Here is a 25,647-nt window from a genome sequence, read left to right on the forward strand (position 1 = left end):
TGCTAATTTTTCTATAAATCTTGTCAAACCTAATCAAATTATGACTTGCAATATGAAACGAAGGACTAGTAGGAAAACTCTATTCATCCTTAGGGGATATCCCCTCTTTTTTCATGTCACTTAAAAGTTATCAAAAAAAATTTAAAAAAAATTTAGTATGATAGATCAATATGTGATATTTAACTTCGCAAGCATGCATATTCAAATTCAACTTGTACAAGTATAAACAAAAACAATAAAATTGACCGTGAATAGAACGTGTAGTTCACGGTCAAATTTGTTATTTTTGTTTCGAATTGTATAAGTAGAATGTTGCCTTGTATGTTTGCGAAAAGATATATCATATATTGATCTATTTTGATAATTTTTTTAAGAATTTTTTGATAATTTTTAAATGACATGCACAAAACTAGTGACGTCCCCCCTTAAAAGGAAAAAAAAAAGCACTTGACGGACTAGTATATTATTACAAGCGCCGTGTGTGCATGCTTGCATGCATGTGATCGGCCGGGCACGTAAAGTGACGCGCGGCTGACGTCATAATATTCCATCAGGACATTTAATTCTTCCTGCTTTTGATTGATTAATTAACTAGTGGAGTAATACGGTTAGTGTTGCTGCTTGCTTCCTTAATACTATTTTTTTAGTATTATTAAGTAGTGTATTCATTTATGTGGCTAATTAATACCATCCAAACTCAACTAGGGGAGGTAAAAAGTTGTCCACTGTAGTTCAAGGAGGCCCACATTGTCAGTGACACAAGGGCAGAGGTTTTGGGTTTAGCAAGGTAACCCGAGCCGAGAGAGGGGTGGGTGGGCGTGGTGTGTGTGTGCGCGTGTCTGTGCCACCTTGTGCTCTGCTCCTCTGATTCATCAAGAAAAAACAGAGGAAGAAAGGGAGGAAAAAAAAAAGCAGAGTGCATCCGGTGAGTTGGAATTGGGCGAGCGCTTAGATCTATCCATCCATCCACATGAACTGACCACCACGACGACGACGACGACGATTTTTACCAGAAATGCTTTATTTAAGACGTCCGACCCGGAAGAATATACCGGACGGGACCCTCACATTTAACTAAGCAGAGAAACAAAGTAGTACTCGATAGAAGCATACATCAGCAAACTTTTTAGTTACGCATGTGTAAAGGACTCACACAATAGAATAGTTATTTTTTCAACCAAAGCCAACAACCAACAACCATTTGAAACATTAAAATTTCCTTTTCTCTTAAACTATTTATCTAGTCTGTAATCTGATCTGTTGTATTTATGGCAATTAAATCTTCTTAACAAGACCTCATATGAATATATTTCGATAAAAAAATACATATGTTTCAACCGTTAAAATCAAATGTTTCACGCATGAGAAACAAATGTCTCAATTTTTAATTCGACTTTGTTGCACATTTAAAGTTTTGTGTTGCAACAGATTATTAAATGTTGCACATCCTATTATCTAGGTATTTCAATAAGTTTTTTCAAATGTTTCACTAGTTTATTTGCAAATGTTGCAATAGCGTTCTTTTGATGTTTCAGTAAATAGGTATGATGTTTCAGTACTTATAACTCAACTGTTTTATTTATGGTATAAAAATGTTTCATATGTTTTTTCAACGTAATATACTCATGTGAGATCTTGTTATAAAAATTTAATTACAACGATATAATTAGATCATAGATCATATAGATAGGTTAGGAGAAAAATCATTTCAAAAATTGCTAAAGAGTGTACATGTATATAGTAGGAAAGAGATGGTGCATAGTGCATGGTTTGCGTGAATCCTGTTATCTGCTCAGAATTGCAACGGGTAGGGCTTCCGATCTTTTGAGTTTTATCGGACGTCCGAGCTGTAGCCTTCTCCGGTTTTTTACTTTAATAGTATTGATATCTAATTTGGAACTTTTATTGGCATGATGGTTATATCTTGTATGTTGCTATCTTATGCTCTGACAAGAATTCTAAAGCAATTAGAATTTTAAAAGAATTATTATACGACTCCTTATGTATTTTTAAAAGTAAACGATCTTGAAAACCGACTCAAATACAAATAATTTATCAAAATATCAGCGGAAACATATTTAATTTTTATAATAGTAGAGATAGAGATAGATATATAATTAAAAGTAACGTCCACGCATCGTACGTCGCTACGAATAATAAGAACTCTTAGATCCGATATATATTACATGGGTAAAGATAAAGAAATATATGTGCGTAACATCCGTTAGTTCGGTAATAAAATTAGTTGACGTACTGGTTCTCATGGCGGAGGACGACGGCGGCGGCGACGAGTGGAGCGGCCTAGAGCCCTTCTTCTACGACGAGGCGGTGGCGAGAGCGGACGGCGAGCGAGCGCTGGAGAGGCAGCGGGAGAAGGAGCGGAAGGAGGCGGAGCACCAGGCGTGGCGGGAAGCCTGCGACGCCGCCAGGGACAAGATCCTCGAGTACGACCCCAAGCATGGCTGCCGCACCTACACCCGCTTGTGGTTCTGCAGCTCCATCCTCTTCAACCTCGACGAGGAGTCGCCGATCGGCCCCTTGTGCCGAACCGTCGACCGCGGCCAGCCGCCCCTCCACCGAGCCGGCGACAGCAGGCTGCGCATGTCGTTGAACGTCCTCGCCGTGAACATCGTCTCCTCCGACGTCGGCTACCCCGTGCTCGTCTACGGCACCGTCATCGCCAGGGATGTCATCGATCGAAAGTGCCTCTACCTCTTCCGCCGCACCACCGACAATCCCCAGCTCATCACCTCCAAGGCAAGTACGTCATCATCATTATCTAATCTAGCTGATCGATCGATTGATCACTTCTTGTTCTTGCATAATTGCAATATTGCATGATGATGATGATGATTATATAGGATGAAACGTTGGTTTTGACCGGACCAACTCGATCAATCGAGGTGTCCGACTCCGTGTTCTTCGAGGTGAATCTCAAGTTGAAGGAGGAGGAGGATGACGGCGATGTCGTCGTCGACGACAGAGAATTCAGCAAAGGGCTAATCGAATTTAGAAGCCTGAGCATGCCAAGAGGTGTCGAGGATGTGGTCGTCGGAAGCTGCAGCACGCTGGATAGCAGGCTCAGCACGGTCGAGCTCTCCTACGCCTACATCGGAGGCGCCGTCGAGGCCGCCGTCGACGTCACCCTGCGCCTGCCTGCCGCCGCCGGCGCCGGCCGCCATCGTCGCTGCTTCCATGGACAGATCACTGCGTGCAGCAGCAGCATCCCGGATGCATCCATTGTGCTCTACGACAGCAGCAAAGTGAACGCGACCAGCAATTCTTCAGCTGGAGGCGCCGCCGGAGACGTCGCCGTCGATCTTGCCCGCCGCGTCATGGCCGTCCGTGCGGCCGACGAGCTCGTCTTGACGCTCATTGCTGCTGCAGGCGATGCTGACTGCCACCATTATCGCACAAATGTCGAATTCACTCCAAGGATCTGTGGTTCAGAGAGCCTTGAAGTCAGCATCTGCGGAATTAAGCTGCTCATCAAGGTTTCCTGGTCTGCATTTTAAACAAATTTACTGACATCAAATTTTCTTTTCAGTAATCAAATTTGTGCAATGTACAGCATTAGTTAATTACTTGTTCATCAGTTATTACTTTTGAACTACGGTAAACATCGTCAAAGCCATTCATCAACCAGTTCTCAGACTCAGTTGCTACAATGCAACTAGTTACATTTTTTCGACTCAACTCAGGCAAGCAAACATCTATCTCAACGAGCTAGCTAATACTACCTGACTAATATAATTATAAGCACAGCAGAATAACAGACCTGATGATATAAAGAAAGCATGTTAAGAGGTTCAGATTTGCAGGCCTCATGTATACAACTTCTCCCTCTGATACTGCAGTGTCTTGTCATCGAATTTGTTTTGAACTGAACCTTTCGGCTGGTGTATAGTCTCTTGACACTGATAGTAGTGAAAGCTGTTTAAGACTCCTAAACTTTAATTGAAAGTAGTTTCGGACTTGAGTACAAAACACATTTTTAGAAGTATGATGGAATGCTAGTTTGTTCAATCAGCTGGTAAAGGGGAACAAAAATTGCTAGTCAGAACGTTTCAATCAATTGAATAAAAATACTAAAGGTTCCAATGGCATTGCTCCAGTTTCGTTTTCAATTAATGACATAGCAATCTGCAGAACAGAGCAGAGGTAGATACTTAGAAAGGTTGCATTGACAGGTGTACCACAGTTGGTAATGGTACATAACCTTATCGGCTTGTTTGGCAACTTGAGGGAAGAGGATTGGGAGTTTACACGAGAAAATTGATGGTGAGATTAAGATGGGAATTTGATTTTTCATCTCAGTCTCTTGTTTGGTAGAGGTGGTGGAAATTGATAGGGAGTTTAGTTGGAGATTAGATCATTAATGAAAATGGATGGTTGAGATTTGTTTAGGCGAAGTAAAGGAGGAATTCCCTCCTAATTACCTGCCCCTACCCAGGTATTGAAAAGGAGGGAGTTCATTCCTCAATTCCCCATCCCCATCCCACCAAAATTCCCATGTCCCCCAACCAAACAAAACAGTTAATAGCCTCATCCTTTTAAACTCCCAATCCCTCCTAGAAACTCTCTCCAACCAAACAGACCGTATAAGCATGGAAATAGAGGAGATAATCCTGTGTTTCCAGCAACTGCACGACATCCATATAAGTTTACAGACAATCAGCACGTAGCAACCAATAACAACAATTGAAACAGGAAAAATAAAAATCTCCATAGAAACATACTTAGCCCATAGCCCATATTTACACTACACATCACCAAATTCAGCAGGCAAAAAATATCAGACAACCAAATGATGAAGAACTCTCTTCTTCCTTTCTTTTTGGCAAAGACAAAGGCACCATTTGTCCATTTGCCGTTTTTCAGTCTACAGCCTAGAGAGCCCTCTTACTACAATAGAAGGCAATGTATCAACTCAGGTTGATTACATACACAAGATATGCTGAAACTTCTATGTGGTATCACACCTAAGATGTTCAGACAAAATCATGATGACGGTGACTGTGGTGGCTTTGTTGCGTCATTGCCTTGCCGATGTCCTTTACCCATAGCTTCTTCCTCCAAGTGCTCTTTCAGACCTTCTTTGTAGGACTCGACATAGTTCTTCAGTGCATCTGTGTAGTTTGAGGCGCGAGCCATGTACATCCGCTGTAACGCAGGCTTGGCTTTCTCTGCTCCACCCTTTAATGCGCCGAGAAGGTCCTCAACCGTGGTAGGCTCGCTGCTTCCCTCCTCAGTCTTGATGTCGGGTTCCTCTTTGACCTTCTTGTAGTCATTCGGTCTGAGATCAGGGCCAATGTCTCTGACCCAAGAAGCCCCGTACAGCCTGGTTGCCTCCTTCAGAATACACCACTTGTCTTTCAAGGTGAGCTTTGGCCGCTTCTTGATGTGTGGAGGATCTGGCAAGGATGAAGGAAAAGCAATCTCCTTGAGATCATATCTGACGTAATCATACAACTTCCTGCAAACAACTCTGAACTTCATGCCCATTGGTACTGCAGTGCCTCTCTCCTTTGTGTGGTCTGACAACAGATTAACCTGCAGCACAATGAAAGGTTCACCATAAATTTTTTAGCTCCCATGTGTTCTAGATTCTAACATGAGACATCAGACATTTAAAAAATGCAAGGTGGAATTGGTATGAAATGCCAAAGCCGACCAAGATTTCAGCATGTAAAGTGACTAGGGAGCTAGCAATTCATCAAGCTGTGCTAGAGGAAAGGTACAGAGACAACTTGTTAACATTTAAATCTTCAAAAACTATCTAGTATCCATGTCTACAATTAGCTAGAAGGGATAAATGTCACCATGTCAGCATGTTCCACATTCACATTTTATTTCTCCTCATGAGCTTCTCGCCTTGTAAAACACCTCACAATGATTCAACACAGAAAAACTCAAGAGTCACAATGATGTCAGAGAAAACTACACATAGTGATCAGTGGAACACCTGATGAAAAGAATTGAACACAAGGAGAGTTTTTGGTGCTGCAAAGCAGCAGCTTTTCTTGACCTTATATTGCAACTTAAATAGACAAAACAGAAACTAGATCATGTCCTTGATGCCACGAGTGCCACGCCCATCCACTTCTTCTGCCATCCCAAACGTCGGGGTGTGCTGCACCATGCACTAACTAATGACCCATTCCAGCATGAACATGCATGCTTCGAGCTACAAATGTGCACAACCAACTAACTCCACCATGCGCTGACTCAACAGAACAAGAAAGAAATGAACCACGCGCACAAGAATTATTTGCTAACAAATGATTGGAAACTTATACTATCAGTCATATATGTTGGTACCAGTACTAGTTAACTACCTAGTCAAAGTTTTAGTTTCAGTAACAGCATGTAGAACTAGCCCTATATTTTTATTCAAGAGGCAGAAATGTTTTGTTAGAACTAGAATATACAAAATTGACACAATTATAGGGAGCATATATATACAGCATAGAAGCTATAGTGCTCAGTCATGCAATGTGGCATTGATTTCCTTGAACAACCCATGTCAAAAGCAGGGAAATATTCGTGTAGAAATATACATACATATCACATTAGCACCATTAAAGCTAAAAACATAGGAACCCATGTCAGAAGCAAAATAGGATCATTGCTCAAACTTATATTGTCAAGATCGAGCAGAAGTTTAGTAGGCAAAAAAAGCACGAAGAGGCCGAAAGGCACCGAGAATTTACTCCGTACACGAGATGATTTCGATCGGAATTTGAACACAGTACATGTAATAGTGCATCAAATTCAAGTTTCTTCTATGAATTAGCGCATCTAATTAATGTCAAACTGCTAATTTAGAAAAAGAAAAAAGAAAGAAAGAAAGAGAAGGGGAATAGGTTGGTGCCGCACCGGTCAGTAGCGAGCGGAACAGAACCCGCGTGCCACCAGCAGACGACCGACGGCGGCGTCGGAAGATGGGAGGAGATGAAATGAGAGACCCGCCGGCGATCCTGCAGGGGGAGAGCTGATTTATGAGTAAAAAAAAAAAAAAAACCGGAAGCGGCGGCGTGCTCGCAAGGCCGGACTCGGAACCAGAATCCGCTGGCGCCAAGCGGCGGAGAGGTAGATACGAGAAGGCGGCGTGCGGCGAGGTGAGGTCGGAGATATACTGACCGTCGTCGCCGTCGTTGGGAGCGGCGCTCCAGGCGGAGGGAAGCGGCGGCGGCAGCGGCGCTGGTGAACTCCCGACCTAAGGGCACCTCGCTGAGACGCTGACGTTTCGTCTTGGGCCTACGTACCAAACTTGGGCCGGTGGTAGTGGGTTGGACCTCATCGAGGCACATTTCCATCTGATTTATTTGTGGGCCTTGTGAAGCAGATTATTCATCAACAAAAAGTATATTTTACCTCCCTCAGCTATAGGCACGTCCACGTTGCAACGATTTTTTATTCAGTTTAGAGTAGGGCGATGGCACCATTAACTTTTGAAATAACGTTGGATCATTCATGCTATTTAAAACATTAATATAAATATGTTAAAATATAAATTTGTTTGAATAAGACAAATAATCAAGTATGATGCTAAAAGTCAATTGAATCATCTATTTAAAAAAAATAGAGGAAGTAGACTTTTTCGTTCATCTGGCGAATTATTTATTTAGTTAATTATGAGATAAATTGGATTACAACCGTAAACATATAAACCTGCAATGCGTCTCCTAGTAGTAATATATGGGATTTTTTGATACCCTTATTATATATATGGCCATTATAGAGAGTTGAAATAATCTACGGATTCAAGACGACCCTGTCGTAGTCGCCGGCGGCGGAGGCGGAGGCGTCGGCGCTCTGGCCGCCGTCGAGCGGGAAGAAGAATGGGTAGGTCTCGTAGCGCGCCATGCAGCTGCTGTACAGCACGCGGCATCCTCGCCGGAATCGGCAGTAGTTGGGCATCTCCGCCACCGCCTGCGCCACGCACAGCCCGCAGTCCGCCGCCGTGATGTCGCGCGTGCACCACCCGAGCCCGTAGATGGTCACCCCGTCCTTGAACCTCGCGGTCTCCCTCGCCAGCCCGCCGCCCCCCGCGTCGCCGGCGTCCGCCGCCACGCGCGCCATCACCTTCCTCTGCGCCTTCTCGAACGCCTCCGGGTCGGTGGCGTTCTGCGTGTTGAGGAGGATGAGCGCGTAGCCGGTGTCCGGGAGGCCGACGAAGTCGGCGTCGTCGTAGCGCGCGAAGCAGTAGTCGTACCAGACGCGCGCGTCGGCCCTGCCGCGGCAGGCCCCGGCGAGCTGCCTGGCGGCGGCGGAGGCGCAGAGCGCGCAGTCGGGGGCCGGGATGTCGCCGCGGCACTGCGCGAGGCCCCAGATGGCGGAGCCGTCGCCGCCGCGGCCGGCGGTGGCCGTGGCGTAGTAGCCGGCGGAGGCGCGCGGCACCAGCTCGGAGAGCACCTGCGCCACGCTCGCCTGCGCCGGCGCGCCGCTCAGGTTCCTGGCGCAGTACGTGTTCACCGGGTCCACGGCGGCGCACGGCGCCGGCACAGTCGCCGCCACGAGCAGCAGCGCCACCAGCACGGCTACTAGTGGTGAACACGACGACGCCATCGCCATTGATGGACTGATGACTTGATTGTCAGCTAGCTTGTTGGTGGATTTGAGTGGCCTCGATCGCTAGCTTGTTATATGGAATGGAATGGATGGCTGTGCTTAGCTTGGTCCAAGCTAGTGAAGGTGAAGCTGCAGCCATGGTTGACCAAGGTAGCTAGTGCATGGGCCTGCCTCGTCGATTTTTTGGCTGCGACAACGCAGGCTCATGCACAAACTGACGAACCATTTCATTTCGACCCATTGGATGCATGCTGAAATTAATCAGAGATGCACATGTGTCATCTTCTAGATCCCTCACTCATTTTGGTCTCCATCGACATACATGGTCAACTAGCAAATTAATTAAGTTTTTTTTTAAGAAAGAGAGTAACTAGTAGAGCAAATTATGCATTGCCAAGTAAGTATATCCTTATCTCAAATAGTTTGGCTACTATATATACATCTAGAGTATATATGTTTGGTCAAACATTTTAGACTTCAGTTGCTAGCGTGAATATATAAAACTAATTTTCTCTTCAAAAAGATGTACATTTATTGTTGCAGTAGTATATCTCTGACGACCTCTTCTCTAGCAACAAGATCTCTAGGTAATTAACACTTGTACACATTCAACTCGACCAACCAGGTCTGCATTTCTAGAGGAACTATAAACTGCAAGCAACTCTACAAAATGGAGTATATACGTAGCAGGTGCAAGTGTTGTACGAACCATTCATGCTGGCACTTGATCATTGATCACCATTTTCGTTACCTTGATATTAATTTCAAGAATTTTGTTACCTTGGTTCTACTAGTACCAGTAGTACTTAGGCCGGGGCTTCTAGTGGTCTACTGACCAAGTAAATAATGCAGCATTTGTTGACACTTAATTAGGACGTAATTATTAGTGCTTGCTCTGACCAGTTACGACGCCGATCTGTGTCCATATCGGTGGCGACATCATACTGGTCAACGTTTATTAATTAATTAGTGGATATATGTGGAGACTATCCCGCTTAATTGCATGTGCTAACGAGCGATGGAGACATTTGTTAGGTCGCCAGTTTTACCAGTCTGCCACTCACTCGCTCAAGTCACTATCTTAATCTCTCTGTCTCAAACAGATCGCAGGATAATTACTCCTTCTGGAAGCAAGAAGCTTCAATCTGTTTTCGTAGGAACAAAATTAATCTAACTGTCAATAGGGGGGAAAAACACTCTCTCACCTTTTGTGTATGACAGCAACACTGAAGTTCCTCACTGACCCGGGGAGATTTTCATTTCATTTCAAGTTACTAGCATGGTAGTTTGATCTTAGCTGCCTGCAGTGTTCTGCAATGTATGCTCTTAGTTTGCGTTGCTGCTATTTTGTTCTGCACGCAGAAAGGCCTTGATTTCTCTGAAGAACTGGTGGTGCTGGCTGGATTTCTTCAGGTAAGATATTTGCATTACCTTCATGCACAGTATATATGTCTGAAGAAACAAACGAGCAAAGTTTACATATATGGGGGGAAATAATCTGAATGCTGTATTATTGATAGATAAGTCTAGGTGAGATTATTTGCAGGGCTTGATATGAACATAATTGCACGCGCGTGTGGAGGAGAAGGGGCTTGCAAAAGACAGCCAATATTGCTGAGATCAAATATGCAACACTGTAACTGATCGATAGCACAACTCTCTTAATTTCTGAACATTTGGGCTCTGAAATCAAAAGTGGGAGCCTAATGCACACAGTTCTCTTAATCTGTAATTCTCTGAACATATATGTGTGTGAAAGTTTGGTTGATGTTATCTTGATCGTTCCAGTTCCAGAAGTATGTGTTGATCGAACGAGGAAGAAATTTTCAATTCAAATCTTGCCTGTTCCTATTCTCCCAGCGAAAAAGTGTGAAGAGAGTAAGGAGTTCATACTATTTGCATGTCGAAGCTTAAAGGTTATGGTCATACATATTTTCGTTAACTACGGATGAAGATTTACAAATAGACTTCAATAATTGTTTACTCCTTATGTGTTGGTTTTGTTTCGATGTTGTCGGATTGTTATGCTCTCTTGAGAGAATTTTGTATTAAGCGGTTGTAGCTTCTTTTGAAGTAAATGCCGAAATTTTTTTATATTATCTGAAAAAAAAAATTCCTCCAGCGAAAAGTCTCACAGACAATTGTTTCCCACCCAATTGGCGTTGCGCGTACTCAATCGGATTACTCACATTGGTTCCCGAGTTGGATTGGTAGCGATCCACCTAGGGGCTGTCTTTCGAATGAAACATAAATACGAGGGCTATTTCTGAGAAAAGGCCGCACAAACTTGGAAATACACGTTGACCAAGTTCACTTGCCTGTAATAACTCTTTTTAGATATAATATATAATATTTTCTTACATAGGTTTGTATATAATCTCTCATATTTCTCAAACTAGAGGTGAAAAAGTCATTTTAAGTCACTCTCGCTGACATGACACTCTAAATAGGAAAAAAGCTATCTCTCCCATGGTGTTTCCGTAATAAAAAAATTAGAAGAGTGGTATCTCGATAGTGCCACTCGTAAGAGTGGCAAATAGTTAAAAAAAACCCATATTCCTTCCGTCGTCTCCGACTCCGAACATCCTCTCCGGCGGCCGGCGGCCATCGTCGTTGCCTCTCGGTACTCCCGCCCATGACCGCTGCCACGACCTAGCAATGGGGAGGCTTTCCTGTATCAAACGCCTTCCTCGATTCGCTCTCCGGCGCGGCGTCTCCGATGCTTTCCTCCGTCCCCTTCTCCGCACCGCATTCCTCCTCCGCCGCCGCCGCCGTCTCAGCACCGCGGAGAGCACTCATCCTCCGCGGCGGGGACGCTTCCGTCGGGACCCCGATTCTGATGAGAGCAAACTCGTCTCCCTCGCGCGGCAGCGTGGGGCGGCGGCCGCTCGCGCCATGTTCGACGGAATGCCGCGCCGGGACGATGCCGTCGCGTACGCCGCGATGGTCGGAATCCACCTCTGGGACCGGGACCTTCCCCACGCGGAGGCGCTCTACCGTGCGGCGCCACCGGATTGCCGGGGGATCCATCTTGACACTGTCATGCTCGATGGGTACGTCAAGGCAGGCCAGGTCGACCGTGCCCGCAGGCTGTTCGACGGAATGGCGGTGAAGAACGTGGTCGCCTGGACATGCATGGTCTCTGGATATTGCCGTGCGGGCCTTGTGGACGAAGCGCGCCGCCTGTTTGATTTGATGCCATACAGGAATGTTTTTTCGTGGACGACAATGGTGCAGGGTTATGCACACAATGGGATGCTACGGGAAGCGAGGGAGATGTTTGATAAGATGCCAGAGAGGAACGTGGTTGCTTGGACAGTGATGGTTAAAGCCTATGTTGATAATGGTTGTATTCAGGAGGCTTTGGAGTTGTTCAACAGGATGCCTCAGATGAATTCATATTCTTGGAATGCCATGGCAACCGGTCTTATGAGTGCTGGGAAAGTGGATGACGCGGTTCAGTTGTTTGATAAGATGCCACATAAGAATGTAGTCTCTTGGACTATAATGGTCACTGGCTTGGCACAGAATGGTTTTGTTTCTAGGGCAAGAGAGTTCTTTGACAGAATGCCAAAGAAGGATATTCCGGCATGGAATTCAATGATCACTGCTTATACCAATGATGGCCAAGTGAATGATGCACAAAGGTTGTTTGATATTATGCCTTCAAAGAACCTGGTGACTTGGAATATCATCATTGATGGGTATTCCATGAATAATCTGAAGGACGAAGCTTTGAGGTTGTTTCTTCTTATGCTCCGCTCAGCAGTATCTCCTGACAGCACTACATTAATTAGTGTCTTAGTAGTATCTGAGAGCACAATGGAGGTTAGACAAATTCATGGGTTGTCCACAAAACTGGGGTACCAGCCCGAAACTAACTTAGGAAATACTCTGGTTTCAATGTATTCTAGAAGTGGCGATCTGTCATCTGCATGGCTTGCTTTCAGGAGATTGAACGAGAAGGATGCCATAACATGGACATCGATGATACAAGCTTTAGCAAACCATGGGTGTGCACCTTGCGCCTTGCAGGGCTTTGCCCAAATGTTAAGGTGTGGATATAAGCCCAGCTCAACTACCTTTACTGCTGTGTTGTCAGCTTGTAACCATGTTGGATTAGTGGAGAAAGGCCGAAAAATATTCAAATCAATTAGCCATGTTTATGGACTAGGGCCAACCATTGAGCACTACTCTTGCCTTGTGGATCTCCTAGGTCGAGCAGGGTACGTGAGGGAAGCCAAGGAAGTGGTTGACGGTATGCAGCGGGATATGTGTGATGAGGCCATTCTAGGGACGCTTCTGGGATCTTGCATGACACATAATGAGGTGGAGGTAGGAAGAGCTGTGGGTGAGGATCTTGTCAAAATTGACCCCTCTGGTTCAGGAGGCTATACGCTTTTGGCCAATGTTTTTGCATCTGGTGGGATGTGGAATGAGGTGGCAAGTGTGTGGAAGATTATGAAGGGAAGCAAAGTCAAGAAGACTCCTGGTTTTAGCCAGATTGAAGTAAACGCAAGGAACCATGTTTTCTACTCAAGGGACCAGATGCATTCACAACGTACAGAAATTTATGAGATGCTAAATAGTAGGCTTGTCCCTCAGATGAAGGGTTCATCAAGTCTAGGAACTGATTTCTACTGATCAAAATGATTTACTATATGCTTTAGAGTCAAGCCCAAAAGGCTATCAGTACAATCCTGATATTCATCCTCTGGCTAGTATGGAAAGAAGCAAGGCAAAGGTGTTCGAAAACAGGTCGTCTTCCATGCTCACTTCTGGGCTACAGAAGCTGCAAGCGTGGCGAGACAAAGTGGCATGGAAGTTCAAAACTTCTTTGTGAAATATTAGCCTTTGATTTTTTTTTCCTCAGAGCCTGTGTGCTGCTGTTTCACCGCTTGGGTTGGGTAGCTATGTAACCAGACTTTGTTTGGGGACAGCTCTCTTTCTAATGACATGATATGCAAGTTTTTGCATGTTATCCCCGCCCTCCCAACACACACACACCCTCCCACCACCCAAAAAAGGTTAAGTAGGTTATCGAGAGTTGATCTGATCATGTAAGAATGATATAGACTAGCCCGGCTGACAGATATCCAAAGGTTTATGTTACCTTGATGGGGCTGTTAATTATTTTAGGCAGGACAGAAAAGGTTAATACCATCATATTCAGGAGTCTACCCGGGGTGATAACTTGATATTCCAATGTAGCACATTTCTTCTAAGGATTCTTTCGTGATGTATCTATTTGCATATTTAAGTAGCTTTCCCTTCGGTTTTTTGCATTATCGAACAGCAACCTGCACACAATGTTTATGTAGTGAGTTCGTTTTTGGTCTACTTAGAAAAGAAAAGGAACTTCATTTCAAAACTGATGTAGTAATAAATAATGTCTGTTTTATATTTTGATGCTTCAGTTACATTTTCAAATAATTTTATGTCAGAGTAATTTCAGTTACTTATTCTGAGATACACTTATGCTGTTCCCAGGTTTATGGTTTTGATTTTTCCATAGATAATACCCTAAAATATTATAATAAACTGATGGTCTTGCAATGAGCTCTTGCACCTTCATACCTATGAAATTCTGACTATTTTCTTCTCTTAGAGAAACCAGCTATACAATTCATTATTTTTGTAGGAAACATACAGTTTTTGGCTTTGTTATCTAGTAGGTAAACTGCTCACCGGTTCTGTAAAACAGACTAAGTTTGATTCATTAATTTGCGGCTGCAATTTTGTTTACTCCATATTCTAGACTGGTTGTGTTTGCCTGTGAATTTTGGTACTCAGTTTAATCTAAGCTAGCTTCTGATTGTTATTATTGGAGTCATGTCTAATGTTGATACTGCTTGTTATGTTCTCCAGCATATGGCAGAAATTGATCAGCACCAAATACCGAGGGTACAGGTCACATTCACATAAAGGCGTCTGTTCTGAGATACAGAAGATGGTACATTCCATGAGCCTGTAAGTTTCACTGATCCCTATTTTGTTTCCTTGGATTAGGCTTGGGCACAATTGTTCACTGATCCCTAGATGTTTTTTTAGGGGGTTAGGCAGCAGTATATGGTTTAGCCATGACCAACTATATGCACCTGTCGCTGGATCCCAGAAGTTTTATGGATCAGGAGGCCACACGGGATACATTTTCTAGCGTGATCATGGAATACCTTTGGTAATATATGAAAGCGATTTTTGTGATAAGTAATTTGCATGATCTATGTTTAGATCTTATCGCAAATGGTGACAGGGCACCCTGCAAATTGTCTGGTCATGTCAGCTTGCAATAAGTACAACTTTCCTTTGTTGCCATAAGCAACTTGCAACTTGCCCTAATAAGATATACGAAAAGTATAGGCACGTGGGTTTTAGTTTTAGTCAATTAGGATTTTTTTTCTCCTTAGTTACTTACCTCAATTCTTTTTAGTGATCAGACAGTGTAGCTATCCACGATGTATTGATCTGGTTAGTTTTTTTTTTTTTTCTGATTGGGTTTATCTTGGAATCCCATCCAGGATTATGCCCTTCTGTAAGACAACCAAATGAGCAGTAGAAGTTGTTATCGTAAGACATTCAGGATTCTTTCTATTGCAACGACTAAATTCAGTAAGCAAGCAAATGGTATGCAAACAGATCTATGAGGTCAGGCAAGCAATAATTTTGTTCAAAAAGGAGGTCAGCAAGCACTAAGGTGGCGTTTAACTGGAAGCTGAAGTAGGGTGGTGATCAACATCATGCTGAACTGTTTGTGTGAAGAAGCTTGAATTCATCATGCTCCTGTAAATTCCCTCCATCCTTCATGATATTCGCTTTCAGCGGTGCTTCTGACCTGATGGTCTTAAGAAATGTATGCTTCAGAAGTTTCTCAGTTACATCATTGCGATTTATTTTCTCTTCCTTTTTTTTCTTGTATTTCCAATGCCAGATATTTTGAAAATGAATTACACAATCATGGACATCTGTATGAACACTGTATTAACTCACTGAAATTTGTTCGTCATGTTGTATCAGTGCAGATATGAGGAGGCTGGAGGCGCGTCAGAAGTCAGAACCTCCTTTATGCCGCCAGCTGTTTTCATAGCAGTGCTCATGTATATCTGAAAAGAGAATCGAGAATCCAAACCTTATCTTGCTTGATGTTCAGAATGCAATCTGTGGATTCCATCCATGCAGAATGTTCATCTCTACTACTGTATTAGATTTCGAAAAAGAAAGGTTGATTTCAGGGGGCCTTTTTTGTTGCGTTTCAGTGTGGCTACTGGTTGCATTGGTCAGGAATACTGTTACTTGAGGGGTGCTGCTCTCTCTAATCGTGATAACAACCGTATATTTTCAGCACTACTGTTGTTATCCTAATGCTCTCCATGATGCATGGCTTTATTCTTATGAAAAGTGGAGTAGTAGCTAACAAGGCCATGATCATGTAACAGGATAGACGGATGGATAGATAGATACTGGGGATGGGATGATGAAGAGCTGAGGAGCAGCAAGAGGCAGCTATGCTGGGAGAGGCCCCTTTCCAATCCAAGGTAACCATCTGCCCTGATTGCACGCAGGATACCTCTACAGGGACTAGTTTGTCACAGACAATAATTAACAATCAGATAGCGACACGCCGTGTGTTTTAGGCCGTGTTCTTTTCGGTTTATTCATCGTGTTAGTAAAACAGATTATTTACTTCACATTTAGAAAAATATGTTTTCTGATGAAACTTCTACCGCATTACTCAGATCACTTGTTTTTAAAATTGATTTATTTACCATTAAGTAGATACTGCACTCAATAATCTAAATGAAATATTACATAGTACCTTACTCCTAATCAAATATTGAATCCATAGAAACAAGAGCATTGCACTCCACTGTAAATTCAACACATGGTTTTTCTTGTATTTATTCAATCAATTAGCAGAAGCTAGCTAAGGTAGCCTCCAGCAGCTTCTGCATGCTAGCTCCTGGGAGTACTTCAAAATATCAGGCCGATGATTGACATATCTCTATCTTATCCTCCCCAGATGTCTGACAAGGGATAACAAAAACAACATATGCCGGTTCAATCCGGCCCCTGTTAAATTTGGCTACACGCCATCTTCTGTCCTAAACTGTGCCTAATTAGGGGCACACACACACACAATTAGTAGCATTAATGACTCACTGTTTGCCATGCGTGCAAAATCTGGAGCAGGTACCAGCTGATGACAACAAGGTTGGCCGCCTGATGATGCATCCCGAGAATTGCAAGGCTGTCCGAGGAGAAAAGGAAAGGTGAGTAATTCTTGGCCGAGCAACAGGGACACACAAGACGAGAGAGAGAGAAAGGTGAGTATCGGTTGCGTAGCGATCGGTCTACTACCAGGGTTTCCCAAACCGCCAGGGCCGGGGTTACCGCGCCCCAGCGGTAAGCACGGTTATCGCGGTAACCGTGAAAAACCGTATAAAACCGTGCAAAATTTATCAAAAATTTAAATTATTTTTTAAATTTATTTGAATTTAAGGAGGTTACCGCAGTATTTATATTACCGTACCCCACGGTAAGCCCGGTAACCGTGCGGTTACCGGCGGTAAGGGAAACCCTGTCTACTACTGGTCGAACGGAACCCACCCCAACGTGTGGCTTCGAGACCTGACAGCGAAGCAGTAGCACACAACATCTAGGGATCCACTTTGTAGTATCGAGTACTTTCTCCGGTTTCATTTTAATTGATGTTTTGGATAATAACACGGTCTACAAAATATGTCTTTAACCTTATTTTTCTATTATAATATATATAATAAATAAATGTATGTTTACTTTTATTATAGTGCTTTAAAAGACAAATCGTTGTTCTATTTCTTTTAAATTTAATATTTTTTTAAGTTACTGATGGTCAAAATTATAAAAGTTTAACCTTAATCTTGTCTAAAACGTCAATTAATATGGAACCGGATGGAGTAGTTTTGTTTTCTGGACAATTCTCGCCACATCTTTATGTTAACCACTTACTCCAATTTACATTGGCACTATTAACTACATCTTTTTAACAAATAAAATTACATAATACCTTTTCTTTACGATAACGTAGAAGACGTATACGCATGCGCACCACTCCAGCGTAATATACACTCGCACATCTATGAACACATATGTAGCATACGCTTAAATAGACGAAGACCAACGGTGAATCTATAGTCTTGGTAAAATTCTATTAAAAATAAACATGTTATTTGTAGTGAATCGAGTGATACAACTATAACTCTATCATAACAATATTGATGTTTTCCCCATAAAAAAGATGTATTTATATGAATATAAGTACCTTCTTTGTCTTAAAAAAAAGACTTCTAACTATATCTTGAACAGTCTCATGCTCAAATTTATACCTAGGAAATTGTTTCTTTTTTTTAGCATCGTAAATATAAAATCGATTTACCGTTAAAAGGGATGCCAATAGTAAATTGTTTGAAAAATAGAGCTGCTTGAGAAAATGTTATGCTGGATAATAACATAGTAGTAATAGCTTTAATGCTGTCCATAGCTAGTATTTTTCTATTTTTCTCGCTAATAAGGTTGACTAAACGGGGACCAAAAATGCGAGAGGAGGGGGGGACCAAGAGAGAGAGAGAAAAGCACCCGGTGGTTTCGTTCCCGCCTAGGCGGCGAACGGTCAATGGCAAGTGGGCCCAACCACCCCCTTGATACCTAAGCTGAGTCAGCATGTGGGCCCCACCTGCATTCCTCAGATAACACCCCCTCCTCCCCCGCCGCTCGCATCGCAAACGCCCCCCGATTTCTTCTCCAACTGAAAAAAGAAAGCGAAAATAAAATCGAGTTTTCTTAAGAGGAAACTAGCCTCGAGGCTCTAGCTAGCTAGGACTCCACAGGAGGAGGAGGAGGAGGAGGAGAGAGGGATCCGGAATCTCGCGGGGGGGATGCCGCCGGTGGGGGAGGTGGCGGCGGCGGAGGCGAGATCGGGGATGGTGCTCGGGGGAGGGGCGGCGGCGGCGGCGGTGGGGGGAGGGGAGGACGCGGTGGTGATGCAGGTGGCGGGGGCGGAGGGGCAGGACAGCGTCATCACCATCAACTGCCCCGACCAGGCGGGCCTCGGCTGCGACCTCTGCCGCACCATCCTCGAGTTCGGCCTCCGCATCACGCGCGGCGGTCAGGACTCCCTCTCCCTCTCTCCCTACCAATCAATAATCGCTCTCGTCTTCTCCTCCTGTCTTAATTAGGGCTGCTTGTTCGAGCCTAGGTTTTACCAAAATCTGAATTGCAGTCAAAGAATTGGAGACATTAGATTTTTTATTTATTTATTTTAGCATGATGTTTCGTTTTTTTTGGGGGGCTTGCTGGTGTTCTTGAGCGTGAGAGATTTTTTTTTTTTTGAGTTTTAGTGTTGCCCGACTGCTTCTCTTTCTCTGTCTTTGGAATCTGGATGATCAGTTTGCTCTTTTTATCTTTTTCTTTTCTTTTTTCTGTGCGGTGCCGTCTTTCTCGGAAAAGATTTCCAACTTTTTAGCTGTTTCCGTTCCAAGATATATATCGATCAGTTAAACTTTTTAGCTGTTTCCGTTCCAAGATATGTATCGATTAGTTAGACACAGCTCAGTTCCAATTTGTTTTGTTTAATCTCATCGTTATCGGATTTACCTACGCCAAGTCGCCGTCTAGGTTCATGTCGCTGTTGCTGTGTGCTCACTGCATTTCAGATTCATGTCGGCCTTACTAATCATTGGAGCTTCCATCTTAAAACATTAATTCTGTACTGCATCATAACCTGACGAACCACTGCAACTTGCAACTACTAGTACTTACTCATGATAAGTAAACTTCTTTTATTTAGTTTCAAAAAAACTATGTACTATGTACTTGCAAGTGCTGTGCACTGTTTCAACTGCTTCATCAAAACTATGTTCTTCAATCCTTCTTTTAATCCTTCCGTCAACATCTGAAATTCGTTTCTTTGGCAATTTTAGCAGATGTGTCTACGGATGGGCAATGGTGCTTCGTTGTGTTCTGGGTCGTGCCCCGCACGCCATCAATCAAGGTCCGGTGGGCGAATCTCAAGAACCGCCTCATGTCAATGTGCCCGTCAAATTACCCAATGACTTTCTACCCTGAGATCACCCAGCCAGGCCCCTCCCAGTTCTACCTTCTCAAGCTTTTCTCAGCTGATCGCAAAGGGCTATTGCACGGTGAGAACCTGAGCATCTCTTTCTACCTTCCAAACTTCAATGTTTGAAGTAGACCAAGCTGTGATATAATTACAAGTGCCATATGATATGCAGATGTTACGCATATATTATCGGAACTAGAGCTTATAATCCACAGAGTGAAGGTGTCAACCACGCCAGATGGCAGAGTTATTGACCTCTTCTTCATCACCGACGGCATGTAAGTTGTCATTGTTAAAGTTTAGGTCCTTTGGTTATGTTGCCACTTTGAACAAGCTGCTTGTGCAATATGCTGCCGAGCTGCAACACATAATAATTCTATTATATGACTGTTGATACTTATATGTGAAGGGAATTATTGCACACAAAGGAAAGACAAGAAGAGACTTGTTCGATGCTGATTGCTACCTTAGGTCCTTCCATAAGCTGTGAAATCCTATTAGCAGAAGGGTTCCAGCAAGGATTCTCTTCTCTCCCACCGACAATCTCTGAGGAGCTGTTCAGGTTGGAACTGGCTGATGGTGACAACTGTTCAAGGTCAATTTGTGCGGAGATGAAAAGAGTGCAGAAAGCAACCATCAACTTTGACAATACCCTGAGCCCCGCACACACACTGCTCCAAATTAACTGTGCTGATCAAAAGGGGCTCCTTTATGATATTTTGAGAACAATGAAGGACTGCAGCATTCAGGTACACGGAGATATATTGCCTGTATTGTAGTATATAACTAATGCCATGAATGCTTATTAATCTGTAACATTCAGATAATTTTGCAAAAGTAAGACTGGGGGATTTAGATGTTCTGGACATCTGAGGGTACTGTCACCTTAGAAATTACTAAGATATATTAACAAACAAGTTTCCCACCTTCTTGTTAAGAAAGTTTATAACCATCAAATGCTACATAATGATCTGTTATCTGTTATCTAGTCATGGCTTACAGGGGACAATAGTTGTTTATCAAAGCTGTCGCTAGTATATAGTTTGAATGTACCATAACTCAATACCTTTTCAGGTAACATATGGCCGATTCTGGTCAGACAAGAAAGGTTTTCGAGAGGTGGATCTTTTTATCAAGCAAGCGGATGGAAAGAAGATTATTGATCCTGAGAAACAGGATGTTCTCAGCTCACGCCTGAGGTCAGAGATGCTCCATCCTCTCAGGGTGATGATTGTCAACCGGGGTCCCGATGTAGAACTCCTTGTTGCTAACCCTGTTGAGCTATCCGGGAAGGGACGACCACGTGTATTCTACGATGCTACATTTGCTCTGAAAGCGCTTGGGATCTGCATTTTCTCTGTAAGAATCACAGAATATTCAGAGAGGGTTCAAAATGAATTTGTATTTACTCTCTTGCTTATGCATTTCAGGCTGAAATTGGGAGGCAGGCAGCATCAGAGCGTCAATGGGAGGTCTACAGATTCCTCCTGGATGATAGCAGTGAGTTCCCATTGTCAAACAGCCTTGTCAATAGGAACCGTATTGTCGACAGGGTAAGGAAAACGCTGCTGGGCTGTTACAACTGAGACTTGGTTTCTATCTCCACCAATCCAAAGCTCAAAGACAACTGATACAGTCAGTATCCAAACTGTTCCAGTTAATTACCAGGCGAACGCTCAGACTAGGACTACTCCAGGTTTGTCACTGCCGGTGATAAACTTGCTGCCATAACTGGCTGGTATCACTGCCTACAATTGCCAGTTTTCTGTTCATGTCATCATGTCATTGAAGGATATGTTACGGGTTTGTGACCAACTCATCGTGTTCAGTGGTGATGGAAGAAAGTATCTTTATGAAGGTCGCCTGCTTGTCATCTTCAGAAAGAGCTGGCAATATGTGTAACAAAGGAGCGGATGACATACCCAGAATATGTTATTTGGAGTTACATACTCTGAGCACTGTTGTAAATGGTTTCTGAAAATGACAAATGAGCATAATTGCATCTCCGTCTCCCAATTCCAATCCATTTTCACGTTGCTCACATGTTATGTCATGAAGAGAGAAAGAAAGAGAGGAAAAAGGCATATGTTTGGTGGGAGGAGCAAATCGGAGCTTCAATTATTGTGCTTTGTTTTGGCCAGGGTATTACTGGATGCTGACACAGATACATGAGCTTGTTGTAAAGTAGTGCAAGATGTGCCATCTGCCTCACCTGCCTTGCTTTCCTGCCTCCTTCCTACCTTCCTGTATGATTGCTATTTCTTGAGTAGATTAACCCTGTTCCCTGATGTGGGGTTTGTACTTGTCACTTTGTCAGCATTCATGCTAGTTTCTAGAGCTTAGAGCCCTAGTTTGTTAATGCAAAAGCATATTATAAATATATGTACCATCTGGTTGTAAATGACTCGATGAAATTCTCTAGTGACCACTATTCTCGTGTACATTGTTTTGAACCAAACACCTGAATAATTTGATCAGTAATTAATCATTCGCAGCTGCCACTGGATATCTATGATCCACCGAATGATTGCCTTGTTCTGTAATTCTGGCCCGTCTTGTCTGGTGAGAGACTTTGTTCATCCGGACCGCTTTGTAGTAATGTTAATCTGTTTTGGATAATCAATCAGGTTTAGTGATATCATTGTGTTCAATGTCATATTGGTATAATGGTGATGTGAGAGTAAATAGATATATGATTCATGTAACAATTTGTTTAGCAGCTGGTGGTTTTGAAAGACGAACAGACGGCGATACCTGAACCGTGGACGGGCCATCATTTGTTGTTGTTTACAAAAAAAGGCAAATTGCTGGCCAAGTTGCATCCATAATTGGAATTTGGATGCGTATATATCCTTAATTTGGGATTAATATGGGAGAGGGTAGGAATGGAGCCGCGACTCTATATCTACTAGCGTGTTGCAGCTGGGCCAGAGTTGTTCTATTATTGGGATTATCCAAGACAAAAGTCGGCAATATCCTATATAGATATGATTATCCGTGGACCTAATATAATACTAAGATGAAGAACAAAAGGACTTCTAGTTCATGACGATTAGTACTGTCCTTGTTTCCTGAAACTATTAATAAAAAAAATAGTACTACTAGTTTGATAATCAAGTGGTTCAAGATCAAGTGTGGTGTAGGTGCATGCTTGCTCTTTATTTCGTGATATTTGGGCGAGGAAGTGAGGATTAGACATGGCTAAGGCAAGATAGTACTCTCTCCGTTTCATAATATAAGGGATTTTAAGTTTTTGTTTGTACTGTTTGACCACTCGTCTTATTCAAAAAAAAATTAAAATTATTATTTATTTTTTTGACTTACTTTATTATCCAAAGTATTTTAAGCACAACTTTTAGTTTTTTATATTTGCACAAATTTTTTAAATAAGACGAGTGGTCAAACAGTAAAAGTAAAACTCAAAATCCCTTATATTATGGGACGGAGGGAGTAGTGTATTAACGAGGTACTACTAGTAAGATGCATCAATGATGATTACAACGGGCTCCCGTTTCGGCCCAACGAAAAGCAAAGTAAAGTGGGCCTCGATTGCGCCAGAAGCCCATCCCGGCCAACTAAAATGGGCCGCACGTCAGCCGCACAATTAATTAATGGAATAAGTTCACTTTGGGTCCCTCTATTTGTAGCCCAGTCCGATTTTCGTCCCTTGACCGCAAAACCGGGTACGACCCATCCCTCAACTTACCAAAACCGGGCAAACGAGATCCCTCGGCGATTTCGAAGGCAGTTTTGGCTGACGTGGCGCCTACGTGGTTTGTTTGACCTAGGTCTTCGCCCCACGTGGCATTAACGTGGCGCTTACGTGGCAATTATATCCCGGAAAAATAATAAAAAGTGTGGCCCCACATGTCAGCTGCACACAAAAAATAATTTAAAAATGATGGGGCCCATGTGGGCCCCACATGTCAGCCTCACTACTTTCTTCTTCCCTATCCCCTCTCTCTCTTCTTCCCTTTCCCCTCTCTCTCTCTCTCCTTCTGGGCAGTGGACGGCGCGTGTGAGCGGCTAAGCAGGCGAGCGCCGGTGGCTGCGGCGGGCGTGGTCGGCATCGCCCCCCGACCGGAGTGCCGCGGACAGCGCGGCGTATGCGCGCGGGTGACCGAAGAAGCGCATGCGCCGGGCGGTCGGAGTCGGCGAGCGCCGCGACGTCGGAATCGGCCGGCGGCGGGAGGATGTTGGAGAGCGGGAGGATGTTGGAGATGCGGACGCCGCCTACGAGTTCGAGGGGGCGAGGCTGCCCCAGTGGCGAGTTGGGGGCGGCAGCATCCTCCGCTTGCGCCCTGGGGCCCCGCAAGCCGCCGACGCCCCCATCCTCCGTGCGGCGGGGGCCAGCGCAGGTCAGGGGAACCACGCGGCGCCGGCGATGTCCTCCTCATCGTCCTCCCCCTTGGCATCGCCCTCCGCGGTGGCGCCGTCGCCGCCGCCAGGCTGGTTTCGGCAGATCGCGGAACGGCCGCCTCCACTCTCCCGCCCTGCTGATCGAGGTGCCGGCGAGGATCAGCCGCCGCCCGACCCACTTCGCCCCTCGGATCCGCCCCGCCGTCGCCCGCTCCGACTGCCGCTCCACCCTGCCGTCGTCCGCTCCGGCCGCCGCCCATGCCGCTCCGCCAGTTTGGAGAGCGAGAGAAGAGGGAGGGAGAGGATAGAGAGGGATAGAGAAATGGGAGGATGGCGTGTGGGTCCTCATGGGCCCACCATTTTTTATTGTTTGTGTGTGACTGACATGTGGGTCCCACAGTTTTTTTATCTAGTTAATGCCACATAAGCGCCACGTCAATGACACGTTGGACAAAAACCTAATCAAAAGGAGCCACGTAGGCGCCACCTCAGCAAAAACCGGACACAATACTACCGAGGGACCTAATTTAAACGGTTTCGTAAGTTGGGGGACCCGTTGTATCCGGTTTTGCGGTCAAGGGACGAAAATTGGACTAGGCGACAAATAGAGGGACCCAAAGTGAACTTATTCCTTAATTAATTTAGCCCATTAATACATTCATTAGCTTCTGTTCCTAACCATCTCCAATATTTTTTCCCCCATTTTTGTTCAGTAGAGTGAGAGATCAAGCAAGGTGATCGGCAAAAGGAGCAAACTCGAGCTTCCGCTGTTTTTCTTTTCTTTTTTTAATTCGAGTTTGATTTTGTGGCCTCCATGCATATGCATCTTAAGGAAACAAAATCAAGAGCGCTGGAGTGAATTATGGATAATTTTTGCACTAATTGTGTTTCCTCCCCTTAACATGCTGGTTTTTGTTCGTTTGTTTTACAGGTGTTGTGCTGAGTCTGAGAGTTTAAAGCTTTTGAGGACAAGATGGCCGCCATTAATCATGAAACTGGTGTCAGTTATTCGCTTGCTACGATGATCCAGAAATATAGAGCCCCTCAGCACAAACTAGCTGTCGGAAATGATAATTATATAAAAAAAATATCATTGGAAAGGATTTGGTTAGTGTTAAAGCTCCCCTTGTTTTTCACGTCTATGAATAATTTTGAGCTCCAAACCCCAATACTCAGTAGTTTTCTACTGCAGCAACAAATTCTTCAGAAAATTTAAACACAACCAATTAGATTAGCACTTAATATGCATAATACATTTCACTCGTGCATTCCAATTTATATACAGATGGGAGAAACATGGGTTCAACTCATTGATTTGGTCCCTCTGCTGAAATAAACATGCCACATTATTGTTCACTCATTGTTGATTCTGCTGTGCCATGCTTGTCTGAAACCGGAATGCACAAGTGTTCATCAGAGAGAGCAGTTGACCATGCATATGCAGCATGGCATACAGAGTTTAGATATGATATCCAGCATATGCATGATCTATGATTTTTATATCCTTGATTCCTTGTCTTTTTTAGGAATCAGTCGAGATGGAATCATGGGAAAAGCATTCCGTGGAAGACGAACAATCAATTGAATCTCATGAACTCTAAGATGGTTGGAGCGTAGGC

General features: G+C 43.8%; 5 protein-coding genes across 6 annotated transcripts; 3 read left to right on the plus strand and 2 right to left on the minus strand.

Moving 5' to 3' along the window:
- Positions 1-2,262: 2,262 nt before the first annotated feature.
- On the plus strand, positions 2,263-3,515 carry LOC107277489 (uncharacterized). Its single transcript, XM_026025557.2, has 2 exons — positions 2,263-2,757; positions 2,862-3,515. Exons 1-2 carry the CDS (start codon positions 2,263-2,265, stop codon positions 3,513-3,515), a joined length of 1,149 nt encoding a protein of 382 aa, XP_025881342.2.
- A 1,186-nt stretch (positions 3,516-4,701) lies between these two features.
- On the minus strand, positions 4,702-7,235 carry LOC9267034 (uncharacterized). Its single transcript, XM_015782114.3, has 3 exons — positions 7,144-7,235; positions 6,880-6,980; positions 4,702-5,553 (listed from the first exon to the last, which is right to left on the minus strand). Exon 3 carries the CDS (start codon positions 5,503-5,505, stop codon positions 5,002-5,004), a length of 504 nt encoding a protein of 167 aa, XP_015637600.1. The 5' UTR covers positions 5,506-5,553; positions 6,880-6,980; positions 7,144-7,235; the 3' UTR covers positions 4,702-5,001.
- Positions 7,236-7,599: 364 nt separating this feature from the next.
- Positions 7,600-8,616, minus strand: LOC4337600 (cysteine-rich repeat secretory protein 55). The gene has a single exon (XM_015782112.3). It carries the CDS (start codon positions 8,575-8,577, stop codon positions 7,759-7,761), a length of 819 nt encoding a protein of 272 aa, XP_015637598.1. The 5' UTR covers positions 8,578-8,616; the 3' UTR covers positions 7,600-7,758.
- A 2,429-nt stretch (positions 8,617-11,045) lies between these two features.
- On the plus strand, positions 11,046-13,754 carry LOC4337601 (pentatricopeptide repeat-containing protein At2g35030, mitochondrial). The gene has a single exon (XM_015784575.3). The coding sequence runs from the start codon at positions 11,233-11,235 to the stop codon at positions 13,216-13,218; it is 1,986 nt and encodes a 661-aa protein (XP_015640061.1). The 5' UTR covers positions 11,046-11,232; the 3' UTR covers positions 13,219-13,754.
- A 4,574-nt stretch (positions 13,755-18,328) lies between these two features.
- Positions 18,329-22,157, plus strand: LOC4337602 (ACT domain-containing protein ACR9). Of its 2 annotated transcripts, none has more exons than XM_015784577.3 (6): positions 18,329-18,714; positions 19,530-19,748; positions 19,842-19,947; positions 20,079-20,418; positions 20,744-21,028; positions 21,100-22,157. In XM_015784577.3, exons 1-6 carry the CDS (start codon positions 18,486-18,488, stop codon positions 21,253-21,255), a joined length of 1,335 nt encoding a protein of 444 aa, XP_015640063.1. In that variant the 5' UTR covers positions 18,329-18,485; the 3' UTR covers positions 21,256-22,157. The 2 variants fall into 2 exon arrangements, with proteins under 2 accessions (XP_015640063.1, XP_015640064.1); XM_015784578.3 differs by having other exon boundaries at positions 19,533-19,748.
- The last annotated feature ends 3,490 nt before the right edge of the window (positions 22,158-25,647 follow it).

The sequence above is a fragment of the Oryza sativa genome, chromosome 5, assembly GCF_034140825.1.
Source record: "Oryza sativa Japonica Group chromosome 5, ASM3414082v1".
Lineage (NCBI taxonomy): Eukaryota > Viridiplantae > Streptophyta > Magnoliopsida > Poales > Poaceae > Oryza > Oryza sativa.

Bases quoted from the DNA above. Each gene is read 5' to 3' on its own strand.
- LOC107277489 (XM_026025557.2), top strand. From the start codon at position 2,263: ATGGCGGAGGACGACGGCGGCGGCGACGAGTGGAGCGGCCTAGAGCCC. The intron at 2,758-2,861 runs GCAAGTACGTCA...ATGATTATATAG, and splicing joins CCCAGCTCATCACCTCCAAG to GATGAAACGTTGGTTTTGAC.
- LOC4337602 (XM_015784577.3), top strand. From the start codon at position 18,486: ATGCCGCCGGTGGGGGAGGTGGCGGCGGCGGAGGCGAGATCGGGGATG. The intron at 19,948-20,078 runs GTAAGTTGTCAT...TTATATGTGAAG, and splicing joins TTCTTCATCACCGACGGCAT to GGAATTATTGCACACAAAGG. The intron at 21,029-21,099 runs GTAAGAATCACA...TATGCATTTCAG, and splicing joins TTGGGATCTGCATTTTCTCT to GCTGAAATTGGGAGGCAGGC.
- LOC4337601 (XM_015784575.3), top strand. From the start codon at position 11,233: ATGGGGAGGCTTTCCTGTATCAAACGCCTTCCTCGATTCGCTCTCCGG.
- LOC9267034 (XM_015782114.3), bottom strand. From the start codon at position 5,505: ATGGGCATGAAGTTCAGAGTTGTTTGCAGGAAGTTGTATGATTACGTC.
- LOC4337600 (XM_015782112.3), bottom strand. From the start codon at position 8,577: ATGGCGATGGCGTCGTCGTGTTCACCACTAGTAGCCGTGCTGGTGGCG.